Genomic DNA, 10894 nt, shown 5'->3' with positions numbered 1-10894 from the left:
GTGGAATAAGTTGGGAAAGGAAAGATGATGGACAAAGTCTTTGTGATCCCATAGGTCAGAGAGAAAAGGGAGACTGGGCTTGGGTAAAACTTGGGTGGGGGTAGGATCTCAGCAGTAATGGGAGAGGTATGGGTCTGTCTCCAGACTACTTGTTTCACTTGTAGTAGATGCATTTGGGTTAGTAGGAGGTAGCATCTTTTAAATTGGGGTCTGGGACAAAGCAATGAGTCATAGGAGCATTGTTAAAAGGGGCAAGATCTCTGGGATCCATGAGAGATGTGAAGGAGGCTGCCAAGTGTGTTTTGTTGAAATGCTGGGGATGAGACTAAGAGACTGGAAATGGGAAATAGAGAAAGAATTGAATATTCACTGGCAGCCTACCTGATTTTCTGGCAGGTATGGCCTGTGGTTTAACTTGGCTCTGTCTGCTAGAGTTGGTGGCTGTTACCTTGTTCTGTTATTCCCAATGTGTTTCCAGGGAATTGTTTTGTTTTCTCAATCAGTCATTATGACTAGAATAAGATGAAATTCCAAAGTAATTTTAATTTTAATTTCTGTGATACCTAAAGTTGAACATATTTTTATCCTACAATAGAATATTTTTTAAGTTGCTTTACTTTTGTTTATGCTATAAACATTTGTTTAATGATGCAAGATGTTTTGCATTTTTTTATGCTGCATTTGTTTAACTCACTGAAATTGTCTTACTTTGCTTGTCTAAAACAATTGATGGGGCTAATAAAAAGCTAAATAGCCAATAGCAAGGCAGGGGAAAGGATACATGGGGCTGGCAGACAGAGAATAAATAGAAGGAGAATAAGAGAGAAAAGAAAATTGAAGAGTAAGAAAGAAGGGGCCAGACATCCAGCTATACATGGAAGAAGGAAAGACAAGGTATACCTAAATAGAGAAAGGTAAAAGCCCAGAGGCAAAAGACAGACAGGATAATGTAAGTTAAAAAAAGCTAGCTAAATAGTGCAGAGGGTGCCTTAACAGGCCATTTCCTGTAATTAGATTGGTAAACACCCTATACTGTCATCAGAGATACTCTATCCAGTAACTGATGGAAGCAGATGCAGAGATCTACAGTCAAGCATTGGATTGAGCTCAGGGAATCTTGCCGAAGAAAGAGAGGAGTGAGTGTATGAACCAGCGGTGTCATGACAGGGGAACCCACAGAGACACTGGACCTGAGCTCGTGGGAGCTCATGGACTCTGGATCAACAGTTAGGAAGCTTGCATGGGACTGATGTAAGCTCTCTGTATGTGTGTGACAGTTGTGTAGTTTGGTCTGTTTGTAAAGCTCTTAGGAGTGAGACCAGGACTTGTCCATAGCACTTAGCTGGCTTTTGGGAACGCTTTTCCATGCTGGATTGTCTGGCCCCACCAAGACATAAGGGGAGGATCTTAGTCCTGCCTCAACTTGACATTCCATGCTTTGTTCAAGCCCATGGGAGCCCTGTCTCTTTCTGAATGAAGACAGGGGAGGCTTGGAAGGGGAGGAGGTAGATAGGAAGTGGGAGATATTGGGAAGAAGGGCGGGAGGGGAACTAGTTGGTATATAAAATAAATAAAAAGTTATTTAAATGAAATAATAAAAAAAGAAAAGCTGGATAGAAACAAGCCAAGATAAGACTGGGTATTCCTTCAAAAAAAGAATAAACCTCCTTGCGATGTATTTGGAAGCTGGGTGGTGAGCCCACAAAGAGCAAAGAATAAGAAAGCATCCAATGATGTTAGCCACTTGGATTTCTTCTTCTGAGAACTCTGTTTATTTTATAACCTGCTTTTAAATGATTTTTTGTATTGTGGGTCATTTGTAGGTTTTTGGTTATGCAGTTTGATAATTAGGGGAATTTACTGAGAGCATCCACATACTACAGATGCATTGGTCCCCAGCATCTTCACTGGCATCCCCTCCCATCTAGGTTGTCAGATTTAGTGTCCCATCAAGAAGAGTCTAACTGTTCTGTAGATTATGAATTTGTGCTCATTGATTTCTGGCTGCATCTCACCGTTTTCTGAAGCATTGGCCATAAGTCTCCTACATCACATATGGTGATACCAGCGAACAGCATTGCCCCTAGCCCTTTAAATTCTATCTTTGAGAATTTAAAGCCAGAATAGTAAGTGCATAGAGGAACAGTTTCCCAGCCTAGAGCTGTGGGTAGAAGGGTGCCAGGGACAGGTCTTGTGCAAGAACATACTCTTCCTCTTTTGCATTGGATGTCATCATTCTGGCCTTTAGCCTGCTCTGTCCCATGGGTATGTCCCACAGTGTGAACTATGTCACTAGTTCTGTATTCTGTTTTTGTGAAGATCTGGCATGAGACACTACCATGGTCCTTGGAGCTGCTCTTCTTGGACTTGGTAAGTGTGACAAGGATCATTCTTTTTAGCCAAAGTGGTAATGGGTACAGAATCCCAGATTTATAACCTTGGCTCCTCTCATAGAACTTTCTCTATGAAGACTTGGCCTGGTGACTGCAGAGGAGTCTTCCCTGGCCTCAACCTGCCCATTTGGCCTTGGAGATTTGAGCTGAACTCTGGGGTTGGGATCATTGTATACAAGGATAAACTTGTCTTATCAGGTCTTTTGCTCTATTTGCAGTGTTTTTAATGGTTCAGAAGATCTGGGCACAGCATGGTGAGTCTGTTCTCTATTTTAGCCATGGGAAACTGAGTTTGGCTCAGAGTAGCATGGGAGGATCTTGAAGCATCTTATGCAGATTCTGAGAAGGAATTTTCATTGGCAGCCATTGTTGGAGCCCACAAGACTATACAGTGAATGCACAGCTGACAGACCAATAGGCAGATCCACAGAATGAGTATATATACACGTCCACATGGAATAACCCGTTTTGTAGAGCTATGGGAACACTTGTCTTTTGGAAAAGTTGCTGGCATATCTGTGCAAACCTTGTAAACCCATGATTCTTCCCTTCGAAATGGGATTCATTCCTAGAACACATCAGCAGTGTAATCTCTGCATGGCCATTCCCCCGCCTTGGAGGGATGGCATTCACTCTTTGTTCTAGCAGTCAAATTTATATAGAGTGAATCTCACGAAGTTACCTGCTAACAGACCATGTAGAAATTTCCATAGAAGACAGGCACTGAGGAAGAAGGCGGCATGCCCCACCTTTGCTAACCAACAAATCTGGGTGTCTCCAAAGCTAGTTATCACAAAAGAGACTAGGAGAACAGGTGAAGCCGGGATTCATGGTTGTTTAGTAACTTTATCTAATGGTTTGGGATGTCAGGTACTTCCCCTTGAGTGCTGGCTTTTTCCTGGGTGGTTTCACCTGTTTTGGAGTACTGCTTTGTCTGGTTCTACATGCCTTTTTTAAAAAAATGATTTTGATATGCATATTTTCATTGTCCTTGCCTATGGAATTTTTCAACTATGTCTGTAAAAACTAGAAACCTAGTAGAGAACAGCTTTTATTCTTCTCTTTCTTCTTTTTTCTTCACTACTTCTTCCTCTTACTCTGCTTCTCCTCCTCCTTCTCCTCTATCTCCTCCTCCTCCTCCTCCTCCTTCTCCTCCTCCTCCTCCTCCTCCTCTATATTCCTCCTCCTCCTCCTCCTCCTCCTCCTCCTCCTCCTCCTCCTCCTCCTCCTCCTCCTCCTCCTCTATCTCCGTTTCCTCTTTCTTCTTCTCCATGCCTTTTCACTTTATTTTCTCCCCTTGTATGACAAATAAAGAACATGCGGAGGTAATGTAGTTGAGTTAATTTTTTACCCTCAGATTCTTGTCTGCCATAGACATCAATTCTGAGCCCCGAGGGGGTACTGAGGCTGGTACTCAAGGCCTCTGATAAGCCACAGGCACAGTTAATTAATGATCAGTCCTTACTATTGGAGCCATCTTTGGGGTGGGGATTCTCAACTGTGCTCCAGCAAAGCCTGCAAGATATGTGTCTCCGAAGGATATTGGAACAAATGGCACAGAGGAGGGGACACCTGCACACACATGTTTCCTCCTGTAGCTGCAGACATTTGATTTTGAATTTTTTCTTTTTCCTCCTCTCTCTGGGGCTGTGTCTGACTCTCATACTGAGTTTTGCCCTTGGGAAGATGCCTCATCTACAAGACAGAGTTGAAGTGAATGCTGTCTAATGTGTGTATAGCACAGATGGAATTCTGATGTGGGATTCCCCTCTGTATACTGTGAATATGTTTTATTGCCATTGGTTAATTGAGAAGCTGCTTTGGCCTATGGCATGGTGTTGGGAAAGCTTGGTTAACCAATTATCTTTTTTTTTTTTGGCAAATTGATTAGTATTTATTTATTTATTTATTTATTTTTTTTTTTTTTTTTTTTTTTTTTTTTTTTTTTTTTTTTTTTGGTTTTTCGAGACAGGGTTTCTCTGTGGTTTTGGAGTCTGTCCTGGAACTAGCTCTTGTAGACCAGGCTGGTCTCGAACTCACAGAGATCCGCCTGCCTCTGCCTCCCGAGTGCTGGGATTAAAGGCGTGCGCCACCACCGCCCGGCTATTTATTTATTTTTTTAAATTTATTTATTTATTAAGGATTTCTGCCTCCTCCCCGCAACCGCCTCCCATTTCCCTGCCCTCCCCTGAGCAAGTCACCCTCCCTCATCTGCTCGAAGAGCAATCAGGGTTCCCTGACCTGTGGGAAGCCCAAGGACTGCCCACGTCTATCCAGGTCTCCTAAGGTGAGCATCCAAACTGCCTAGGCTCCCACAAAGCCAGTACGTGCAGTAGGATCAAAAACCCACTGCGATTGTTCTTGAGTTCTCAGTATTCCTCATTGTCCTCTATGTTCAGCTAGTCCGGATTTATCCCATGCTTTTTCAGACCCAGGCCAGCTTTCTTCATCCATTATTCCGTTGAAGGGCATCTAGGTTGTTTCCAGTTAACCAATTATCTTTAAGATTTGGGACCAACTTAGGGTGTGGCTTGCTAAGACCATGAGAAAAAATGGTACAGGCCCAAGTGTGCTCTCTGTGTGTTTCCCTTGTGGTACAGCTTAGCTTGGACTTCTCATTCATGTTTTTGTGAGTTTCCCCCTTATAATGAATGAAAATATAATTGTTTTATCTTCTAGCTAGCCTGGTTATTTCCCAATACAGCAGGGCAGAATATAGAAATTTGGAAAATCCAAGCAGAGATAGAGGAGGAAAGAAGATGGAATCAGGCAGATACTATGTAGCTACAGAAGGAGAAAATGCTGGTATCTTACCAGTAAGCCACAGCCTCATGGTAATATATAGGTCAATACAAATGGGTTAATTTAAGATGTAAGCACTAGCTAGTAATATGCCCGAACCATTGGTCGAATAATATTATAATTAATATAGTTTCTGGGCAGCCAGAAAATGAAAATGCAGTCTCAGTTTACAAATGGCACCCCAACCTTTGGCAAGAAGATCCACACAGAGCCTAAGAAATCTTGAATAATAAAAAAGGGCTTCTAGACACAAAAGTAGGAGTCAACTGGGGCTTCTTGGCAGCTGTATGTTTTTAGATAGGCTGTTTGTTGGTGGCGAGCAGAGGTGTGGCACCTTTAAGAGAAGGCTTCCTGACTCAACATCAGCAGGAAAAGCTGCATGGTTCCTTTAAGAAAGAGCTTCCTGGTTCGTGCTGGTGGCACAGATAGCTCTGCCTCTTTCAGAAGGTCCTATTATGGGGCACTTGAATGGGGTTTGTGAGTCAACTGCTTCTGAGAATTGGGGTGGTAAACATGGATCCAAGGATTCATTTATTTTCAGAGGCTCCCAGGCTTCATGTGATATTGGAGTTCGGTGTAGAGGTTGGGTTTTCTGTGGAGGCAAGAGACAAAGTAAGACATAGGTCAGTGATTTAATGGGATTTTACATTACCCAGGAAAGTGGGAAGGTTTGGTGGTTAGAATGACAACCCACAGGGTTCATTACTGAGCTTGTAGGAGACAAGGAGAGAAGCCCCTGATAGCACTAAGGTATAAGATTTACTCTTCCATTGTTTGGGAACAGAAAAGATAATTAGGCCTTTTGAAATATACCAGATGCTAATTTCTGAAAATAATGAGACTTCACTTTGGAGGTGTGCTGGTTAGTTTTCTTTCAACATGACGTAAGCTAGAGTCATCTGGAAAGAAGGAACATCAACTGAGGAACTGCTTCCACTACACTGGTGTGTAAGCATGTCTGTGGGGCATTTTCTTGATTAGTAGTTGTTGTTGTGGGAGCCACTCTATAGCTCCTTGGAAAGCTGGACCTCCTGACATCAGTTGACTGGTGCTTGTTCCTGTGTCCCTCCAGGGCCACCACCCCAGCCTTCCATCTGGGTCGTTCCAGGAGCTGTGGTTTCCAAAGGTAGTGATGTGACCATCTTCTGCAGGACCCTTCCAGGAGTGACCACTGTGTGTCTAGCCCGTCTTGCACCCAGTACTGTGTGGTATGATGGTACCCCACAGGGAGCCCAGGAGGTGTTTGAACTCAGTCTGAAGAATATAACACAGAGTAATGCTGGGGTTTACTTCTGTGCATACTTTAATGGAAGCCAATGGTCACGAAATAGTAACAATCTGGAACTGGTGATAACAGGTGAGTAACTGCCCAAGGACACTTCTTCAGACTTAGTCCAGGAAGCCTACCTCACTGAACCACGTATGCCCCATCATGAGCACTGCCCTGAATCTCTGCTCCATATAATGATCTCTTTCTTCCCTTCCCTTCCCTTCCCTTCCCTTCCCTTCCCTTCCCTTCCCTTCCCTTCCCTTCCCTTCCCTTCCCTTCCCTTCCCCTCCCCTCCCCTCCCCTCCCCTCCCCTCCCCTCCCCTCCCTTCCCTTCCCTTCCCTTCCCTTCCCTTCCCTTCCCTTCCCCTCCCTTCCCTCTCTTCTCTTTGCTACTCCTCTCCTCTCTTTTCTCCTCTCCTCTTTCCATCCTTTCCTTTTCAATTTCCATTTTTCCTAATAATATTTTTTGAAACAGATTCTTACATATCTCAGACTGGCCTTAAACTTGCTGTGAGTCCAAACATCATTTTGGTCTTCTGGTCCCTTTGCTGCTACTCTCTTAGTACTGTCATTAGAGACATTGACAATGACACCATTCATGTGGTGATGGTCACAGAACACCGGGCACAGTGTATATATTAGGCAAGAACTCAACCAATCAAGATTCGACCCTAGACCCTCTGTTTTGGTTTGTGACCCTCCCTCTGTGCTGACCATGTTCTAGGCTTCCTTCAGAATGGTAACTATAGCCCCTAAAGGATGAAGTTCATGGGAACTGACAGCAGCCTTTTGTACACACATAGAGCCTCTCTATGGTCCTGGTTTATGGAAAATAATCCAAACACATTTTGTGATCCTTGTTGATTAACATTGGATGAGTTCCCTTTTGTCTTCATCTTTTCTTCCCTCTGGTCAGACTCTGAATTGTAGGCTTATATTTCATCATGTTTAAAACAACAGCATTGTATTGGCTAGTTTTGTATCAACTTTACAGAAGCTAAGTCATCAGAGAGGAAGGAGACTCACTGAGGTAACGCCTCCATAAGAACAAGTTCTAAGGCATTTTCTCAAGTAGTGATCAACAGGGGAGAGCCCAGCCCATGATGGGTTGTGCCATCACTGGGCTGGTAGCCCTGACTTTTGTAAGAAAGCAGTCTGAGCAAGACATGGAAACAAGTCAGTAAGAAGTACCCCTTCATGACCTCTGTATCAACTCCTGCCCCTAGCCTCCTGCCCTGTTTCAGTTCCTCTCATCACTTCTTTCAATGAAGAACAGCAATGCTGGAGTGTAGGCCAAATAAAACTTTCCCTCCCCAACTTACTTTTGGTCATGTTGTTTCATAGCAGCAATATAAGCCGTAACTAGGACAAGAGTCTTTTTGTAAATTTTTGACATAGGGTCTCATCGTGTAATTCTGGCTCTTCTTGAAACCTCAATATTGAGCAGATTGTCTTTATTTATTTATTTATTGAGCCTGCTCCCTCATTCTTTTTTTAATTTTTTTATTATTTAACATTTTTTGTTTCTTTTAAATACCAACCACAGTTTTCCCTTCTTCCTCTCATCCTTTTCCTTCCACAGGCTCCCCTTTATGCACCCCTCCATCCACTTCCCCATCTCTATTCAGAAAGGGACAGGCCTCCCATGTTCTTGAACAAAGTATGCATGGCACATCAAGTTGAGGTAGGACAAAGCTCCTCCCTCTGCATTAAGGCTGGACTAGGTAATCCAGCATGGAACAGGTTCCAAAAGCCAGCTAAGTGCTAGGAACAGGTCCTGATCTCACTGCTAAGAGTCTTGCAATAGATCAAAGTACACACATGCAGAGGGCCTAGGTCAGTCCTACTCAGGCTCCAGAGTCCATGAGCTCCCATGAGCTCAGTTCAACTGTCTCTATAGGTTCCCCCATCAGGACCCTGACCCCATGGCTCACACAATCACTCCTCCCTTTCTTCAGGAAGACTCCCAGGGCTCAGTTCAGAGCTTGGCTGTGGATCTCTGCTTGTGCCTCCATCTGTTACTGAGTGAAGGCTCTCTGATGACAATTAGGGTAGTCACCAATCTGATTACAGTAGATGGCCCGTTCAGGCACCCTTTCCACTATTACTAGGAGCCTTAGCTGGAGACAAGCAAGTTGTTTTTAAACTCAGAAAGATCTACCTGCCTCTGCCTCCTGAGTGCTAGGATTAAATGACCAACCATGTCACAAAGACCAGCTAATATCATTTTTCCATTTCCAGGTGTTTACAATGCGAAGCCATTCCTTACTGCTGATGCAGGACCTCAGGAAATCTCAGAAAGAAATGTGACTCTCCTCTGTCACACGCATCCTTCCTTTGATGTCTTCATCCTCTGCAGAGGTGGAAATGCCTCCTTTCCCCAGAGCTGCTCACATCAGGACCACAGCACATTCCTCATCTCTCCTGTGAGCCCTGGGAACAAGAGGACTTACAGATGCTTTGGCTCTCACAAACAAACTTCCTACTTGTGGTCACTGCCTAGTGATCCAGTTGAGTTTTCAATTCCACGTAAGTATGTCTGGTTTTGTTTCTTATCTCTGTTCTTAGACAGGAGGTCTCAAGGGATGCCTTGTGGGATGTATCAAATACACTTTTTGTCTCCTGTGTGCCACATGCTGCACACTGCCCTGCTCTTCTGACTGAAATTGCTCTATTTGTGTTATGAGCTCTGAGCATTATGTGTTGATTATATTATTTTGGGGACATATTCGTCTGGGAAATAGATGTCCTCATCTGTTCATAATGAAAATCATCTTTCAGAATGTTCCTTTCTGAGTTATATGTGTGACAAGTACATCACTAGCCAATGGTGACAGAAAAATAGAAAGAGTATCTGCTAGTTTCTCCATGAGATTGATGGTAGTTTTTTCTTTCTTTTTTTTTTTTTATTTTGATTTTCGAGACAGGGTTTCTCCGTAGCTTTTGGTTCCTGTCCTGGAACTAGCTCTTCTAGACCAGGCTGGCCTCAAACTCACAGAGATTCACCTGCCTCTGCCTCCCGAGTGCTGGGATTAAAAGCGTGCGCCACCACCGCCTGGCCTGATGGTAGTTTTATTTAGATCTCAAGAGATCATGAATTTTTTTTTGCTTTTTTTTGATTATTTTTTTTGATAATTTTTTGATAATTTTTTTTAATTATAATACTTCATTTTCTCCCCTCCCTTCCTTCTCCCTAAACTTTCCCATGGACCCTTCCTTGTTCTCTTTCAAATCCATGGCTTATTTTTACACTAATTATATATACATCAGTGTATATGCATATACATGAATATATTTTTGCATAGTCCGCTTAGTCTGTGTAATGTTATTATATGTATGTTTATAGAGATGAGCATTTGATATTGAATAACCAATTCGTGTTCTCTTCCCTGGGGAGTCCGTTTCTCCACTCTCAGAATTCCAGGTTCTTTATAGTGATTTATGTAGACTGAGGCCTCATGGGCTTTCTACCATCCACTATGGCATGTCTACCTGTTGTCCTTGTCCAGCTCATGTTTACGTTGCCATGCTGGGGAAACTTTATGGGTATTGCTTTTGATATTAGTAGGAGATACAATCTCACAACAAACTCCCTGATCCATTGGCTCCTACAATCTTTCTTCCCCCTCTTTCACAATTCACTAGTTGTTTTGTAGATGTAGCCATTGTGACTGAGCTCCACAACTCTGGATCTTGGTTTGTTGTATTTGTAATATTATATGTAATGTAACTTTTTAATGGTCTTATCTTTTACACAAGATGAGGAACTGGTATGGGAAGTCCTTCTGTATATGTGTCATTTTTATTGGTTAATGAATAAAGAAGCTGCCTTGGCCTGTGATAGTGCAGAGTAGAGCTAGGTGTGGGGAGGAGGGAACTAAACTGAATGCTGGGAGAAAAGAAGGTGGAGTCACAAAAAGCCATGTAGCCTCTGTCAGGGACAAACACCTGTGCTGGAGCACACTGAAACTTTGTCAGTTGGCCACAACTTCGTGGCGATACACAGATTAATAGAAATGGGTTAATTTAAGATATGAGTAAGCCAGAAATTCGCTTAAACTATTGGCCAAACTATATTGCAAATAATATAGTTTCTGTGTGATTATTTCATGGTCTGGGCAGTGGGGAACAAACAAGTATTCTACTACTACAAGAAACGAGTACTACACTTACCTGTCCCACCACCATTTGGACACCTTTGAACAGTCATCAGTCCAGTGGAAAATGTAGGAAACAATTTTTGTGTGTTAATTTTGCTTTTCCTTTTTTAAAATTAATTTAAAAAATCATTTTACATTCCAACCACAGTTCTCCCTCCCACACTGTATTCCACACAGTTATTGGCCATGTACCCTAATGTAGTGTATACACTTGCACACAGAGAAACACATATACCCCTTTCAAGTTAATAATGATAGAGAATTTGAAA

At 42.8% G+C, this 10894-nt stretch overlaps 1 protein-coding gene across 1 annotated transcript; it reads left to right on the top strand.

Moving 5' to 3' along the window:
* The first annotated feature begins 2287 nt into the window (after positions 1 to 2287).
* On the top strand, positions 2288 to 9125 carry LOC142842244 (leukocyte immunoglobulin-like receptor subfamily A member 3). The gene is made up of 4 exons (XM_075959088.1): positions 2288 to 2370; positions 2612 to 2647; positions 6268 to 6552; positions 8707 to 9125. The coding sequence occupies exons 1-4, from the start codon at positions 2340 to 2342 to the stop codon at positions 9123 to 9125; spliced, it is 771 nt and encodes a 256-aa protein (XP_075815203.1). The 5' UTR covers positions 2288 to 2339.
* Positions 9126 to 10894: the final 1769 nt, after the last annotated feature.

This window comes from Microtus pennsylvanicus, unplaced genomic scaffold (assembly GCF_037038515.1).
Source record: "Microtus pennsylvanicus isolate mMicPen1 unplaced genomic scaffold, mMicPen1.hap1 Scaffold_329, whole genome shotgun sequence".
Classification (NCBI taxonomy): domain Eukaryota; kingdom Metazoa; phylum Chordata; class Mammalia; order Rodentia; family Cricetidae; genus Microtus; species Microtus pennsylvanicus.
Note: the sequence above shows the minus strand (reverse complement) of the source record. Positions and strands in the feature narration are given on the sequence as shown.